Source organism: Pseudochaenichthys georgianus, chromosome 1 (genome assembly GCF_902827115.2).
Source record: "Pseudochaenichthys georgianus chromosome 1, fPseGeo1.2, whole genome shotgun sequence".
Taxonomy (NCBI): domain Eukaryota; kingdom Metazoa; phylum Chordata; class Actinopteri; order Perciformes; family Channichthyidae; genus Pseudochaenichthys; species Pseudochaenichthys georgianus.
This window is the reverse complement of record NC_047503.1, coordinates 26,725,456-26,743,288: the sequence shown is the minus strand read 5'-3', so window position 1 is coordinate 26,743,288 and position 17,833 is coordinate 26,725,456. Positions and strand designations below refer to the sequence as shown.

General features: G+C 42.6%; 1 protein-coding gene across 1 annotated transcript; it reads right to left on the bottom strand.

Moving 5' to 3' along the window:
- Positions 1-59: 59 nt before the first annotated feature.
- Positions 60-17,783, bottom strand: polq (polymerase (DNA directed), theta). The gene is made up of 35 exons (XM_034080985.2): positions 17,561-17,783; positions 17,329-17,398; positions 16,770-17,221; positions 16,420-16,664; positions 15,664-15,840; positions 15,457-15,587; positions 15,194-15,350; positions 14,994-15,105; positions 14,712-14,913; positions 14,455-14,596; positions 12,368-12,514; positions 12,068-12,280; positions 11,785-11,927; positions 11,434-11,623; positions 11,108-11,250; positions 10,727-10,920; positions 10,507-10,631; positions 9,548-9,791; positions 7,267-8,785; positions 5,583-7,182; positions 5,240-5,380; positions 4,897-5,099; positions 4,146-4,353; positions 3,593-3,786; positions 3,379-3,507; positions 3,101-3,275; positions 2,845-2,953; positions 2,298-2,380; positions 2,118-2,200; positions 1,939-2,040; positions 1,756-1,867; positions 1,434-1,558; positions 1,194-1,329; positions 987-1,093; positions 60-712 (listed from the first exon to the last, which is right to left on the bottom strand). The coding sequence occupies exons 1-35, from the start codon at positions 17,626-17,628 to the stop codon at positions 599-601; spliced, it is 8,295 nt and encodes a 2,764-aa protein (XP_033936876.1). The 5' UTR covers positions 17,629-17,783; the 3' UTR covers positions 60-598.
- Between the last annotated feature and the right edge of the window lie 50 nt (positions 17,784-17,833).

Below are 17,833 nucleotides of genomic sequence, written 5' to 3'. Positions count from 1 at the left end.
TAGATATACAACCATTACTTTTTTCACAGAAAAAAAACCTTCAACTATTTTGCTGATTTTCTTTTCTAAAGTTTCAATCATCTGTTTCCAAGTAGTGAAAAAAAGGAAAAACATTCTCCAGCTTCACACAGAATATTATTGTATATTAGATAAAGGCTATTTGTGGAAAATAACAATACATTTATACACTTCACCTTAACAGCTTTGGGAAGGTGTTATGTTCCTTTGTTAAAAATTAACATTTTATAAAGTGAACCATTCACAAAAGAAACCACTAGCACATGTTTTCAAAGTAGAGAAATGAACACAAACATGTCATGTATTGCATTAAATAAAATATCATCTCATGTCAAGTGTTGGGATATCAGTAAATACAATTCTATACTAGACATACTTGATAACTGTACACTGTTGGATAGAGCATAAATACATTCAATAGTTCATTTAGAGCTCATAAGCATGTTTTCATCTTGCATTTCATTTGTGTTAATTTAGGGATTTAAAAATACAGATTTCTGTACAAATGATAGCTTCAACATATATTACAGAACCTTAAACAAAATGTATTTCATGTTAGTCGAACATAAACACATTTCCATTATATATCTAGGTCCTGCAAGTTGCCCCAGCTGGGTCCCACCTTGACTTTGGCCTTCATCTTTACGTACAGTTTTACTGCCGACTCCATCTCCCTCTTCACTATATGAGCAACCTGACAGAAATACAAAGAATGATGTTTATGTATGAGCTTTTCCAGTTTCTCTCCGCTAGAATGCGTAGGAAATATATAGTCTACAAAACGAACAAATTGTTATCTTTCATCACAGGCTAATCATTTACTGCAAACATACTGTATCATATTAGGGCCCTGTTCTTCATTTTGTGAAATGAGACTTATCAATGCATGCATACAACTGTAACTAACCTGTTAAAATACTTACCAAACACTACTGATGATTTAACAATCCAAATATTACTGTTCCTACCTGTATGAGGTCTTCCTCTGTGGTTTCATAGATGAGCTCATCATGCAGCTGCAGTACAAAGTAGGCTCCTCTGAGTGGAGATGTTCGCACCCTGCGATTACTGCTGGCTGTAGAACAGACATCATATAACATGGTTAATCTGCAGACTCCGTAAGATCTATTTCTGCATGTAGAGTATACATAATGGGGAAATAAGATGTAAGTCACCTGAATGTGTGTGCTGGTGAGAGAGGGGAGCTGCAGGATACGTTTTTCGCAGGCGTTTCTGGATGTTCACGGTGGCAAGTTTCACAATGTCTGCTGCTGAACCCTGCACAGTTGTGTTTACTGCCTGGCGCTCTGCCTGAAGACAGGATGTAATGTAGTCGATTCAATAATCACACTTTAATTAGACATTGCCCATCTTACAAATAAACAATGTAAAGTTCCCATGAAGAACGTGCTTACATGCCCTTTGACGTGCGTATTGGCGTTAGTGATCTCAGGTAGGTACCTCCTGCGGCCCATCAGTGTCTGAACATAGCCGTTTTTTATACAGTTCTTCACAGTTTCTCTCAGAAAAGCATTGATCCCTGAAACACAAGACAAGGCATGGATACTTCATTTCTGTTCCCTGTACTTCTGTATTTCTAATGATTATACCCTCTTTTATAAAAGTACTAAATAACTATGAACAATTCATTTTTGTAGGATTGTTACCGCGACAAACTGCAAAATATTAAAATGCACAAACAATTTATAACAATGAAAATCAAACAGCAGTGTATACCTTTGTATCGAGCCTTAAAACTCTCGATGTAGCAGGCCGCGTCGTTCTCCTCCACTCCCATTTGCTCCCCCAAAGACTTGGCTCCCATCCCATAGATAATGCCATAGCAAATCTGCAAAGACAACAGCCGTGAGAATGCAATGCGGGTCCATGTGACCGTCTCTCTCTCCTGCCTAGCTGTACCTGTTTGGCCTGTTGTCGGAGGTTGTCGTTCACAGACTCGGGGTCAATGCTTTTCCACTCAGCAGCGATGCAGCGAAACACGTCTGCTCCTCCATTCAGCACCTGGCAATGCCCACGGTTCATTTATTGTACATGTTTTTTTATGTTAGCTATGTGATGTTTCCGTGCTTTTTACTGACTTGCAGTAGGCGTTGATCCTTAGAGAGGTGAGCCAACACTCTCAACTCCAGCTGAGAATAATCAGCTGCCAATATCATCCCACCTACAGCACAGTACAGAGAGACACAGCTGGTAGAGCACTCTGAGACAAGGTTTCAGACAGCAAAGGTGACACAAAGCAACTATATCATTATAGTAACCTGCAAAGGGAACGAAGGCATGCCTCATGCTGACACAGAAGGCCGGGCCTTGTTCTGAGGTCACCGCAGAGCGTCTTTTCTTTCTGTATCAAAACAGTATGGGCATTAGTTGGACAAAAGTATTAACCTTAATGTAACTCCAGCCAAGTTTGGTGATTACTCATGGAATTCCAAACCATTCCCACCCACATACATAATGTAGTATGTTATTGTTTCACTTTCAATACCTAAAGTCTGTCTTTATCAATTGGTAAATGTTTTATTTCACTTTTAAACCCTATCTCAAACCAACATAGCAAAGGGGGATTTGCATTGCGGTGTTATAGGTGTATTATAAGTCATAGTCTTTGCAGAGATTTCCATCTGACTGATTGTAGAAATATGAAAAACAAATGAAGGTGTATAGATGACTCAAATCCACGCGTATCATCACAATCAATAAATAAACGTTAACATTTAAATATGAATCTTTGGAAAATATAATCTTGTTTTTTTGTTTATATGCATCAGATACAAACTGAATATTGATGTATTGATGTTCACCTACCCTGTTTTTCCGTCTTGTGAAGGTGGGCTCTCCCCCACCACCGTGGGCATGGAAATCTCAAAGTCTTTGGGGACATTCTGTATGTTGGGCTCAGTGAAGCTCACTCTACCTGAAAACAGAATGAACTTGATCAATGCACGCTGCAGTTCTACTTCAAATAAAAACTGTATCCAACAAAAGTATTAAATTACCAACGACATTAAGGTGTGTCCACACACAGGCGTATTTAATGTCTTTGAGTGTGTATGTGTATTACCTGTGGCTGTGTGTGTCTGGGCGATGGGATATATTCTGTCCATGGCCAGTGTGTTGTGGTACTGCTTCTCCCGCTGCAGGGGGAACACCACCTTGGTCAGGGCGTTAGTGATCCGCCTCCACTCCAGGATCACACCTGGCAACGGGTGCAGAGGGCGGAGCTTCTCCAGAACATCCTACCAACCATTACAATTCGGTTTAAACAAAGTGGCACGTTATCTCGCAAATATAACCTGATCTTCACACAACAGTTACAGTGTAATAACTTAAAGGTGTCACCTTGGTGGTGCTAAACTGTTTTCCAAGTCGTACTCTGCCGCCGCCTCGTCTGGTGTAGCCAAGAGTCTTCTTACTTTTGGATCCACCTACGTCACCGTTTGGAGGCAGGTGCAGCTCTAAAAACAACACCTATAGTACACATGCATATGAGGACACATACGTTTGGAAATGGGAAGTTTTACTCTGCTGTATTATGCTGGGACAATGGTCAGACCTGTGCTATGTCGTCGATGCTGGTGAGGGAGAAGCTGTGTCCGGCCAGGTTGTAGGCCTGCGACTCCAGTGCTGAGAGTTTGGCTTGCATCACATGCTTTTGTCTTTCACACTCTTCAACACTGAAGCCCACTCCATTCAGCTCCAACAGAGCCAAAGACACCTGCGAGGGCATCTCAATGCTTCTGAATAAGTCTGTCACGAGCAGTTAAAAACATTAAAAAAGGGTTAAATTACGTATATTTTACACACTTATATCTATACTCTGGAAATGTATGAATGTCTGTTAGAGTGTTTAATAATAATAATAATAATAATAATAATAATAATAATAGATTCAATTTGTATAGCGCCTTTCAAGGGACCCAAGGCCGCTTTACATGGTGAACAAACAAACAAACAAAAGGGGCAAATAATAAAGTAAAAATTAAATAAATAGCAGTAGGAGTGGAAGCAGGGGGACTGTGGTGGGTTAGGGGTCAAAGGCCATGGTGAACAGGTGAGTTTTTAATGATGACTTGAAGATGTCCAATATATATATATACTCTTTATACCAAGCATGCCGTCTTTCTCTAGCAGGCCGGTCAGATGGTTCATGACAGCGTGTACGAGCACGCTCTTGGTTGCTGCCCTAACACGAGGATCGTGTGCATGCGGGTTTCCAAGTCCGCCCAGCAGAGGCAACTCTTCAGGACAGTAGACCGTCACCATGTTGGGTAGAGTCCTCTCCTCACTGCCAGGGTCCAACAGCCAGCACGCAACCTGTGGCAGACAATCAAAACAACTTTGATAAAGTGTCCGAAACACATTTCATAGCAGAAAAGGTTCTTATCAACTTTCAGGTTTTTCTTAAACGTTCATTGAAAGTCCCTATTGTGGAGGAAATTCTAATTCTAAGAGAAACTGATAAATGATTCATGGACAAAGTTTGTCTTTTGCTATATTTAATAAAGTAATAGAGAAAGTCTATATACAATTGAAATGGATCTCAAACCCAGGAACAGAGCAACCTCATCCTCAAAGGATAAAATGGCTTTGCACCCCGAACACAGCTTACACTACATAGTCGAGAGAAAATAGCCAACTGGTCTCACCCATCAATTCTCTTAGGCATTGTCTAAACATCCCCACCATTAAAGCATAAAACCCCACAGTCCTTAACCATTTGCAAATCCACCTTCCTGAAATGTAAATCCTAAACATATGTCTCTGTTAAACACATTTAGGACAAAAAAATACTATTTAAACAAGTAAAAGGCAATCAGAGGTATTAAATGAAATCCCATATAGCATGATTTTCCTCACCTTGGGATCTTCACAGTTTCCCTCCAAGCTGATGCCACAACTCATGACCAGCGTCTTGTACACCTGGATGATGTCCCACGTGACGACCACACCTCCTGTTGGAGCTGTGGGCGTCCTGCTCAGACCGGCCTTCACCTGCTGCAGCCTCTCACTCACCGGCAAATCATCATCCAGAGGGGGAGGGGCCAGACTGGCGCTCAAACCTGAGGTGGAAAAGACATCAGAATCAGAATCAAATGTATTGCCAGGTACATTTACACATTCAAGGAATTTGCTTTGGTGTCTAATGGTGCAAACATACACTTATAAGAAAATAAGTCGTATGTGTGCGTGTGTATAATACCTTTGCTCTGCTCTTGCTGCAGAGACACGTAGTAGGCATCTCTTGCCCCCCAGCAGACAGACAGTCCAATCAACACCAGTCCATCCCTGTCTATTATTGGAAACCCATCGTCTCTGTGGAGCCTCTGGTTAGCTGCTGATGCTGCACACACAGCACAGGCATGGATGAGGACATTGCAAACAGCATGGGCTTTGCTTATAATGTTTAAAATGTATCATGTGTTAGATAACCATAAAAACACAAATGCAAGGGAGACTTGTCCAAGCAAAACTAGATATATTCAATCACTGGGTTAGCGCTTGGCAAAAACAGGTATCATATTTAACTGTCAGTTATCAATTACCTCTCTTATGTTTCCCTCCTATGTCCTCCTCAGTTTGATTACTGTGCTCCCTCTTCTCACAGGCCAAAGCCAGAGAGTACCGCTCCTTTGTTCTCCACTCATTGATGAAAGTGTTGAAGAGGCGCCTGTCACTTGCCACGTCTACAATGGAGAAGGCCCTTGAGCTGCTAGAACCGAGCGATGTATCCTGGGACAGCTGAAGTGAGAAGCCTTCATCAGTCGCGGGTGATTCAGCATCAGAGGGGAGCTTCCCCCGGGGGGGCGGGGAAGCAGGACCTCCGGGAGGGCTTAGGTTCTGGTCACTGTGTAGCAAGATTTTTGTTCTAGCCCTCGAGCGTGTAACAGTGTTGGGTTTCTGTCCCCGCTGGTGTCCGTGGGAGCGGTCTGATGTACAATTAGGCTGTTCAGTGACAGCTTCTGATCGATGTCTACTGTGTCCCGGGCCAGATGGAGGACATTTTGTGATCACTTGTTTTTGTAGCAGCCGAGTTGAGGGAGTCGACTGTTTGATTGGCTTAGAGATGAGAGGTGACTGCACAGATGACGTCGTCATTTTTACTCTTGGTGTGACAGGCGGAGTTTCCTGAGTAGGGGGAATAAGATCACCGGCAGAGCCTGGTCTCTCCGTTACATTCTCACTGTCACGTCTTGAGGGTTGTTCCTCCCGAGAATCATTCTCAGCAACAACAGCTTTTGACTTTGCTCCTTTTCTCTCCACCTGTATTGAGGTCTGAGGTGGATCTGGAACTTCTGCTGTATTTGCAGCATGTTTGAGCGTATGGGTTGTCAGGTGGCCGGTTGTAGTGTTGTGCCAGGGCTGGTCAGACATACTAGGCCAGCGGTCAAAGATGTCTTGCAAACCAGGGCTGCAGTCAAAACAGCTTTCAGGTGCGTTTTGGACTTCTGGGTGATTTAAAACTGCCTTATCTAACAATACAGCATTCATTTCTCCTTTCTTTACGTGTGTCTCTCCTTGCTTCCCATTTTCACCCTGTTCATTGATCGTTTCCTGTCTCTTGCCTGGTTTATTGTCACTCTGTGCATAACTATGCTGTTTATTTGTGTGTTTATTGCCTTGATTATTACTGCCGTTTGCCTTCTCATGCTCATTTTGATTTGTGGTAGTAGTTGTAGTAGTGGGTTGTGGCTTTGTCTGACGGAGTTCTGGCTGTGATTCTGACATCTGAACATTGTCTGGGTTGGGTTGCTGAGCTTTCTGACGAGTGGCCCCTTGAGCTCTCTCTGTGTGTTTGAGCAAGCTCTGCCTCTCCAGAAAGTGTTCCCCCACAATCAGCGAGTCGCCCCACTCTGACAAGTTGAAGGAGGACTCGCCCCATTGGACCGCCTCCTGATTTTCAGCCTCCTGATTTGCGAGAAGCTCACTGCGTCTCTGCTCCTGGCTCGATGGAAGAGGGTTTATGATCTCCTGGCCAACAGGCTCCTCTTCGTCTGATTGGCCGAGACCAGCCAGCAGAGAGCTGTCGTACAGGCTGTCGAACAGGAAGCTACTGCTCCTGTTAACACTCTCAGAGGCAGCCTCCTCATCGCCGCCTTCATCCTTATCTTCGACTACATTATCCCCCCATGGACCAGGGGAATTCTGTAAAAACAATATTTGATTTTTAAACCACTTGAACATGTATATAATATAAGAATAAAAGAATGAATTATTCTGGATACTCACCTGGTTGCTGGTGTTGAGAATGAGCTCCATTTGACTATCTGTGATAGAAACATTGAATCTTGGACATGCATCAACTGAGGCTTCAAGATGTCCCTCATTATTGTCCTGATTGATTTCTACAGCTGTCTTTACCACACCCTCTATCATTTCTGTTTCTACTGTTTGACTCGTACCTCTATCAATCCCATCTCTGTGTTGGAATGCCGGTTGAACAATCATTCTTTCTGTCTGAGTGTCCAATTCAAAGCTGTCACCGAAACTCTCCTCTCCTTTTTTAACGTCTCCCTCAGCTTCTCCTGCGTACAGCTCAGGAGATGAAAAGGCATCTACCTCTCCACCATCCATCCTTCTTCGCTTGGCCTCAGGAGAGAATAAGGGAACAGAGGCAGGAGAGACAATGAGGGGATTGTCTAACATATCTGCATCTGAAGGTGAAGAAATACCAGGAGGGGTTTTCTCCAAGGGGTCAGGAACACTAACTGCTGAAGTCACCTGGCCTGCAGGCGCTGAGGGTATTGAGTGTGATGTCTCTGCAGGCGCTACGTTATTTTGTAGGCTTTTGTCAGTTTGTATAGAGTTGAGGACTTTGCTTAAGGCTCTCGAGTGCATCAGTCTACGTGGGTGCACAGGTGAGGCAGCAAGGCCATCTGATGTCCTTACAGGAACGATGTGTTGTTCTTCCACTCGAGCTCTAAACCGAGGAGGAGGCATAGGGGAGAGAGAGGGCTGAGGACGTAGCATCGGTAGAGGCAGGGGGCTGGATATGAGATCAGCTAATTCCTGGGTCAGGCTCCTTTCAGCGACAGGACGGTTGGCCTGAGGACTCTCTGGTCTGATTGAGACAAACTCTTTACTTTTCTCTCCTTCTTTTTGCTCGGATTTCTTCTGCTCTTCTCCACCTTGCTTCGGCCTTGTCTGCTTTTGCCTTTCTCTTTTTTCATCTGGATCTTCTGTATTGTTTGTCGTTAATATTTTGTCATTTGTCTCATCATTTTTTGTACCTTTGCTTCTTTCTACTTGCACTCCATTCATAGTTGTTCTGTTGTCTGTCCTATTTAATTGTCTGTGCTCCTCTGGTTTTCTGTTTACCACCCTGACTTGGAACTTTGACCCCTGCTCTCTTTTGTCTTTTTCTTCCTCCATTTTCCATTCCTTCAGTTTGTTTTTCTCCTCACTCTCCTCTCCATGTCTTTCAATATCTCTACTTTTCTCAATCTTGTCTCCTTGCTGGGGATCTTTGTTGTTGTCAAGCTGTGCTTCATGTGAGCTCAAATCAGATGCAGTTGAGGTGTCTGAGTCGTCAGGGCTGTTTACGGCAGGAGCTCCAGGGGGAAGGGTTGTCGGGTCCCACTGAACTCCTAAGCGGGCCAGGTCTTCCTGAAGGAGGAGCCTCGCTTCAGAAACAATCTCAACGGCGGCCTCCTGTTCCGTCAGGGCCCGACCCCCGGTGACCCAGACGCAGCGGAGGCTCCGTCTCTCTGCTGCCTCCACCTCACTCTCATCCACTGCACGCTTAGAGCTGAGGAACAAAGACAGACCGGGGGAAATGTGCTTTTCATCTGGGGTCATGTTTCAGAGAGATTAATGCTGTTTGCTTACAGTTGCACATACTTTATGCATGCTTAAGGCTTAAGAGGATGTAATGGGAATGTACCTGCTTCTATCTTTCTCATACTGATATTCTGCACAAACTGTGCTGTAGTATTTGCTGTAAAGTGTCTTTACTGTAGGGTATTTTTTATTATATGTACAGCACTCGACCAAATATCGTTTAAAAATGTGCTGTATAAATCAAACTTCATTTGATTTGATCACCATGAGCTTTTCAAAATAAAGGAGTTGGTGTATTTTAAAATAGTGTTGTCAAGAGTAAAGCCTGCACAATCCAAAAGCATTTGTTAAATGTGTGCCTGAATTAGTGTCTTTTTACAATTTACATGTCGAGTTCTTTTTTGGGAAATATTTAATTTACATTTAATCAAATCATATTAAATAATCAATCAATTCACTGTTGACCCTTCGTTATTTTGCGAATAGGTTGTATTCAGTAGAGACAAACAAATTAATTAAAAAAAGATCAATATGAATGCTGGCATTTATAATTTCCCGTTGATAAACACATTTAAAAGTGGTACATGGAGTAGGTTTTAGTTTTTTCCGTATGATGTTAATTATAATAATTTGAATGTTCAGTCTGTGTGCTGTAAAGAGAGTCATATCCTTTTAAATAATATGTGTGTAAATCTGAAATGTAAATACAAGCAAACAAACACACACATACCTCTTAAATGGGATAGCATTCCTCAAGGCTTTCTCTACATCAGCTACAGTAGCCCTGGCGAGCTCAGCGACAGTACAGAGGCCTTGTGCGTACACTGCTCTGGCTCGTGTGGCGTTCAGGAGAGAAACCCTGACGAGGTCCACCAGCTCCCTCTGGACTCCGAAGCTCAGCCTGGTCTGGAACTGGGACAACAGCAGCTCCATGTTGTGCCAGCCCAGGCGCTTGCAGAAAACTGTTACCATACCTGAAGGGATGGCAATGAGGCAGAGTGTTATAGCGTATTTGATTTAGAGTCATTGAAATACTAATGCTTTGTGGTTCGGATTTCCTTAGAGTTTGCATTGATCATTGACAATATCTAATCACACCCAGACAAAGTTGTCACATGTCGCATTCAAGCACGGAACATATATATCATTATAATGTTCAATAATAACGTGCAATTACGTATCTGCCACTACGTTTCTTTGCACTATTCAGTACTGCTTTTTTCTATTGATTATTTGACCGTCTATGTTTCTTGTAGTTATTTAATTGCTCTTTTTACTGCACTGTTAGTGTACAATTTTATTATTATGCTGCTGTGTTTATTGTGTCTTTGTAACTCTGGCACAACAATTTCCTTCGGGATAAATAAACTCCTATCTTATCTTATCTGACTCTGTAATTCACTAGAATCTTCTAAACCCTGTCACAGTAACTTAATGCAAGAAGCATAGGCCCTTTACGTGGCTCTGAAGGAAGTATATAGGTGCCGAAACATGAGCTAATGGATTAAAGTCTATGCTGTACATGTATATATACGTCAGTCTAAAGTGCTCCTGCTTATTGCAACAAGTTACTGCTCTCCCTTTTTAATGTAAAGTTGTGTGTGTAATTCACAGTCGGTATATGCTACAGGGTAACATGTCCGGTGTTGGAGTCCTTAGAGACGCTCTGCATTACTCTTGAGCATTTACCTGCATACGTAGAAGCAGACTGCTGAAGAGACTGTAACTGCCCCCGGTTGCAGTTGTATTTGGAAGCCACTGTTCCCAAAGGCACCTCATTCACCAGATCATGTAGCACAATGGTGGTGAAAAATCTAAAAGGAGTTCAGTAACGTTTTAGTTCAAATACAGAAAACAATGTGACTTTTTCCTATACCATGATAGAATGTATCTTACATAAGTGCATTACCGTTTATGTATGGCCATCTGTCTACGCTGCTTCTCTGTCTTGGCGACCAGTTTGCCTGTGACAGATCTTGCGAGGAAGCCTTCCTGGATGCCCACCAGCTCCGCTACTCTCTTCATCGATGACGAGAGCTGTTCCCACAGACAGAAGAACTGGTACCAATCTATGGTTGTCCACTCTGCATACAACGGGGTGATCTGAGGGGAATTTGGACATAGAATTTCAAATACTGTGCATTTTAGGATGGGATATTTTTGATATGGTTTAGAGGTAGAATTAAGATTAGGTTACTATTAGGAATGTATGGCTACACCATACATTTAGGGATAAATAAAGTTGACAACGTTTTAAGCAAATAATAAAACAATATCTGTGCATGTGTACCAGATACAGAATGTGCAAGTCATTTTCCAGTACGAAGCCCTTCATAGCCCGCTGGAGATCTGCAAATATTCCCAGAGCCTCAGGAGGGGAGAGGGAGGAGGAGAGGGTGGCAGCACCTAGTTGGGTCGGACAGTACCGCTCCTCTGGGTACGGCAAAGACATTGGGATAGACATAGTATATATTTATTTAAAACGTGGTTAAGCTTATACTCTGGTTTTACACTTCGTGCACGTATTCCAATCTGAAAAATGAAGGACACTTGTGTAACAGTGGTTCAATTTGTTTCTGAAAGTCTACTTTAATTGTGTGTACAGATATCCAATACCTTGTCCTTCCTTCTGGATACTGATAAATTCGTTCTCCATCAGCCATTCTACAGAGGCCTCAATAGCGCCTGTGTTGGTCTCTTCAGTTGATTCTTTTATGCCGTCACATTTTATGCTGGCAGCCAGAAGTGAGCACAAAGCATATGACCTCACATCCTGTGGCGTGCTGGCTACACCTCCGACAATGATCTGCAAGTTGGGTTCATTCAATAAATGTTACGTTAATAGAGGTAAACTATATGGTCTCCATAAGATGAGAACAGTTTTATTTAAGAAGTATTTGTTTTGATCTAAATATGACATATAATTCATTTCATAGGGTGCCAAGTCGATTTAGATGTCAGCCATACCTCCAGGATGGCTCTCAGCATGCTGGTGGTGACGCCCTCTCCCTCTCTTCTCACCAGGCAGCTGCTGATTGGCTGAAGAGTACCCGTAAGGAGAGTAATTCCTTTCTGACGCTCTATCTCCTTACACACCAGCACACTCTCACCTGAAAGAAGACGAATAAAATTATGTGAGGCCAAAAGAGAGATCTATTTTAATTCACTTTTCTACTTATATGAGGCCAAATACTATGACTGAATGTTGTTGTCTCATTTTGTTTCTCTTTGTCCCTTTTTCCCTCTTTACCTATAGTGTCTACTCCTTTTCTCCCTGCTCGTCCGGCCATCTGTTTGTACGTGAGCGGGTCCAACATGTGTCCGTTGAAGGTAGGGGATCGAATGATGACCCTGCGAGCGGGGAGATTAACCCCTGACGAGAGGGTCGAGGTGGCAGCGAGGACTCTGACCGTGCACTGACGAAAAGCTCCCTCCAACACATCGCGCTCATCAAAAGTCAAACCTAAAGAGACAGAATTGAACTTAGTCATATACACAGAAACATAGCCATTTATTTAGAAGTTTGTTGTGGTTGGTAAGAAATTCTTACCAGCGTGGTGGAAGGCCACCCCCCATGGCACAGTTCTCTGGAGGATGGGGTCTAAACCAGCTGGAGTTCTTCTCAGCTGGGCTACAACATCCACTAATCCATCCCGATCCAGACGCACTGCCTGAGGCTCTGCTTCGCCCTGACCGCCTGAAAGGATGAGACCAGAAACAAGACTTCATTCACAAACAACATTTAGAACTTGACCTCAATTTTAAAGGTCCCCTATTATACTGTTTTTCATCAATATATCATAGGTCTCAGATATATACAAGACATGTCTCTGAAGTGTTTTGCTCGAAATACCAAACAGATCATGCATTATAAACCCCTCTGCTCAGCCCTGTTTCAAAAGTGCTGATTCTCTGTCTGTTACTTTAGATCAGGGGTCTCCAACACGTCGATCGCTCGCGGGCAGCTTTTCAGTAGCTCGTCGCTCGCGGTTCACAGACTAGAAAGAATCCGACGACAGTAAATGCACCTGAATCAGTCCGTGTCGCTGCGGCTCAGACACACATGGATTTTTTTTTTTTTAAATACTCGCGTTAGCACCATGTCAGGTTTTTGGTGGATTTAATCAAGTCTTGGATTGCAGAGTATGAATGTCCTCTTGCTATTTTCAGTTGATAAATACTTGTGTAAAGTTTGTGAAGGCAGGAGGAAAGCTTCCTCCAAACCCCGCCCCCTCCCTAAAAATAATGAGTGACAGGCTGACAGTGACCCGATAGAAACTTTATTATTCACTTAATCACTGATTGATATGATGAAGCTTACTTAATCTCATACATTCATGGGATTCATGTAACAGTAAGACAGAGAATGTAAGTGTGCACCCACATGCAGTATTTTAGTTTGTATATGCTGTTGTAAATACTCCTGTTGTCTGCTGTGTTCAGACTCAAGTCCTGTGTGTGATGCCACATTCAGGACATTCAGTGTCCTTTTTTTAACAGAAGACCGTTGCTGGAAGCTGCAGCTAGACTGCAGAAGTATTAGTTTTTTGTTTTTGAGGATGGAACAATTTCACACACAGGGATGCTAGACCTATGCAATTGATTTATTATGGTTTATAATTTCATGTCAAGACGAATAAGAAGAAGATGGCTGAACTGTGTCAATCCTGTGGAGATGGAGGTTATACATTTCCAAAATCATGTTCAGCTTAAGTCTCAGCAAAACTCACAACATTTCTGGAGCCTTGTAGACCAGAAAACTATAAGAATATCACCAAGCAGCACTGAAAATGTCTGCTTTATTTGGCTTTTTCTGACATGAATGTAATCTAAATACAGAACAAGACTGACTGATGAACATTTAAATGACTCTTAGAGTGAACCTAAGTGGGTACACTCCAGCATACACCTCTGGTGGACTCCATGCAGTGCCATTCATCTCACTAACTGTAAAAAAGAGTGAATGCACTTATTAATTTTTTTATGTGCCATAAGATGCTTGTAAGGTGGTGATTAAGGTGATGTATTTACTATGTGGGCCATAATAAGAAGTGAAACATTTTCTTTTTCTCTTGGACATTTATGTGAAGTTAAGATTTTTGATAAGCTTTGAGTATTACAATTTCACACGTGTACAAAAGTAGCTTAATTCAACCGATGAGTGCTATGTGAAGAAATGTAAGCGATGTGATGGAAGTAGCTCTTGGCCACTTTCATTTTTTCAAAGTAACTCTCAGATGAAGAAAGGTTGGAGACCCCTGCTTTAGATGAAAATAAGGAGCCACTCCCCACGCCCCTCTGCGAGATATTTGGTTAAAAATAACACCATGGTGCTCTAGGAGGAGATTCAGGTGATAAGGTGGGCGGGTGTTACCTTGGTTGGTGATTGGCTAACGGTTAAACAAGCCAAAAATCGTTATGACATCATAAAGTGGCCAAAATCTGATCAGCTCATTTTCAGACAGGTTTTTATAGAAATGGATCAGGACAAAAAGAGAGTGAATCTTCTTTCCTGACACTTTCAGAATCTCTTTACAGAGGGGACACATGTTTATGTATAAAAGACATGAACAAGTGGATTTTGCATAATAGGTGACCTTTAAATATAGAAAGTTCAAAATGTAAATTATTTTGTACCAGCATTTCTGAGGTTGTAGAATTCTCTGGCGATGCTGTCTGCCAGCTTCTCACACCAGTTTTTCGAGGGGCAGAACAGCAACACAGAGCGGCCCTCTCTCACAGTCTCATAGCACAAGCTCACTATGTGGTCATCATCGCCCTTTATGAATCACATGTATTACACACAGCGCATGATTATATTACTGGTCAGAAAAGTAGGCATCATTCATTATGACACCCTCATTGGATGATATCTGAACTACACTCTCAGTTACCTTAATGTGGGGTAAAGGAGTAAACTTCCGGACCACAGAGAGGCTCTTGTCGTAGATGTTGCAGCCCACCTTGAAATGCTCCAGCAGGGGCACAGGTCTGTAGTCGGTCTGGTAAAGCTCTGCACCCAACCAGCCGGCCAGGAGGGAGAGGTTCGGCAAGGTGGCGCTCATACCTATGATCTGTACACCCTCAGAAAGAGACCTGCAGACAGAGAGGTTGACATCAGAGGAACTTTGTAGCTGTTAAACAATACAAATATGGACAAAATAAAGAAAACAAACCCAGTGGTGTTCTGCTTCTGCGAAATGTAACGGATTTTGGTTAAGAGTAGTTCCAGTAGGTATCCTCTTCCAGAATCTCCAACCATATGCAACTCATCAACCACAACCATACCTTGTAGCACAAAATAAATCACACTTTTCAAATTCATACTTCATGTTTTATACATAAAAAGAACCTACAGTTATCACTGGTCTGTTACCTAGTAAACCCATATTGTCCTCTTCAATGAGTCTGTTAACGAGAGAATTGGCTTTTTCTATGGTGCAAACGGCCACATCCAGTTTTGAGAACCCTCCAGCCGCCGAGGTGCTTCCCATATATCCCTCCACACGAACTCCAGCCTCTTCAAAAACACTCTATAGGGACACAGATAAAAGTTTGTTAGATGGAGATAAATACACATATGGACAACACAATTCTCATATTAACATGCATGTACTTTTCTGTCCATCTCTTCCTCACCTGAAGGTAGTGCATCTTCTCTTTGGCCACAGAGACAAATGGAAGAATGAAGAGAGCTTTTCTTTTGGTCTCTAATACACGCTTCAACATCAGCAGCTCTGCGACCAGAGTTTTTCCAGCGCTGGTGGGGGCTGAAAAAGAAGGAATCTAGAGCTGAAAATGACTGGCACTGGGAATCACTTTGTAAAGAGAGGTTCAGTTTCTTACCAGAGTATACCAGGTTTCCTCCCTGCAGCACCTGTCCAACAGTGAGGCACTGAGCCTGCCATTCGAACATGTGAGTCACTCCGTGTTTCTGGTAGCGCTCCAGGACGGGTTTTGGTAAGCCCCAACTGCATAACAGCAGCTTTTCAGCTTGTCCCGCGGGAGCACACAAGGCAACGCCTACAGTAAAAGTAAAAACGTCCTTTACATGTAGTATTTAATCAGACGTCTTTAGTACTGTGAAACATTGTATTTTTAGGAGAGCAAATTGGATTTTATATGGGAAAGATACATCTTATTTCAGAGTGAGGGCTGAGACTTCGTAGATGTCTTTGGTTGTGAATGGGGTATTGAGCTCTGACTGTTAAGTGTTTAAAAGTACCAGTGGTTTTCAATTCTTTACATGTCCATTTTTTTTTTTGGCAGGTAAAGGTGACAGCCCCGCACTAGGTGTCTCTGTGTCCTGGCTCTTTTTTGTCTTTTTTTTTGACACAATGTGCTATAATAAATATTTTTTTTATCAACTTCACTTTCAGGAACTATTTAAATGTTCTGTTTATGTTGCAAATTGGATACAATTGGATCTTGAACAAATAACTAAATGTTATTTAAAAGCCCCAAGTAGTGGTCCCCGTCCCATTATATATCACAGCGATTGGGAGTCAGCTTAACAGTTGAATCCAGCAAAAGTCAACAACACAGAGAAACAGAAACAAATGTAAAAATATGAACCCTAAAAATGAAAAGGAGTGCAGGTACCTGGCTGAGGTAAAGTGTCATTCAGAGTAGTGAGGTCTAAGCCACTGGGGACCGTGAGCACAGAGGCAGAGTGATTCTGTAATGACGACTGGAGTTTGGCTTTCTTCATGTTAGCCGCCAGGTGGGTGGGGCTGAACAAGATGTAGTCCCTCGAACCATCCGGAGGTGGATCAGCATTCATATTTGACACACTTTGGTTGTTGCTACCAGGAGAGTTTTTTCTTCTGTGAGTACTTGCCTGCCTACTGAAACACACAAAGTAAGACAAATCATTTTTCAACAGAAAAAGATAGAGCTGGATAATTGAAACTAAAGAGAAAGTGGGCAAAGATGTGGAAGTTAAAACTCACTTTGTGGAGTTGTCTACTTGCCGACTGTTTTTTATTTCTTGACCAGAAAGCCCATTGATGCAGGCAGAAGCTGGGGGTGCCTTGGTATTGTATGGGCCCCTCTGAGCACACCCTGCTTCCTCAGAGTCCTCGCTGAAGAGAAGTCGCTGTGCAAGATTTTTGCAGTCCAATCTCCATCCTTGTCTATTAGATTCACCACTCACACAGACTCTTCCCTGGGGGCCGGGGGCTCTGTGGGGTAAAGTAAGGCCCCCGGGCTGAGGTGCTCTTTCAGTACGTACAGGGGCCAATGCCGCTGATGATGCTGCCTCTTCCTGTGCATTTCTGTTTCCTGTTGTTGGACATGCAGTGGGAACGGCAGGCTTCACGGGATCTACAGCATCCAACACCTGAAGCATTTCTTCATCTAAAGCTAAAGTGGATTCCCCCAGTGGAAACCCTTCTCCTCCATCCTACATTTAAGATGGAGAATAATACATGTAATTCGTATTTGATGTAGATGTGTAAAAGAATAAGAGATGACAAAGTAGGAGAAATACTATCAAGCTGTCAGACTCACTGTGCGGCTGATGTTTGTTTTGTCGGGTTTCTGCAACAGTCTGTCTGGTGGAACATCAGGAGCATGGAAACTATCATCAATAAAAAAGGTGGTCAGCACATAACACACAAGACTGATGTGTATTAATAGACAAACATTGAAAGATGTCTCTAGGCAACAGGTCTGATCTGGTTCTAACTTTTCTTAATAATCCAACACTATTTAGTTTAAGTGAAACTGGATTTAAACCTACCTTTTCTTCTTGATTTGGTGCTGCCCCATGTAGCTCTTCTTTTTCAGCGAAGGACCTGAGGTGCTCATACTGAAGATCTGCAGTTTTTGACAAACGAGTTAGTAGTTGGTTTTTCAATAACATGACATCAGTTTGACTCTAGACACAAAAAGTGTATACAAAGTAAGGAAGCGATCAAGCGAAAACAACTGTGCCCGGATGATATATTATTTATGTTGCTAAGTGTAAACAATTCATGCAGCGGTTTACAAATGTCAAATCAAAAAGTCCGCC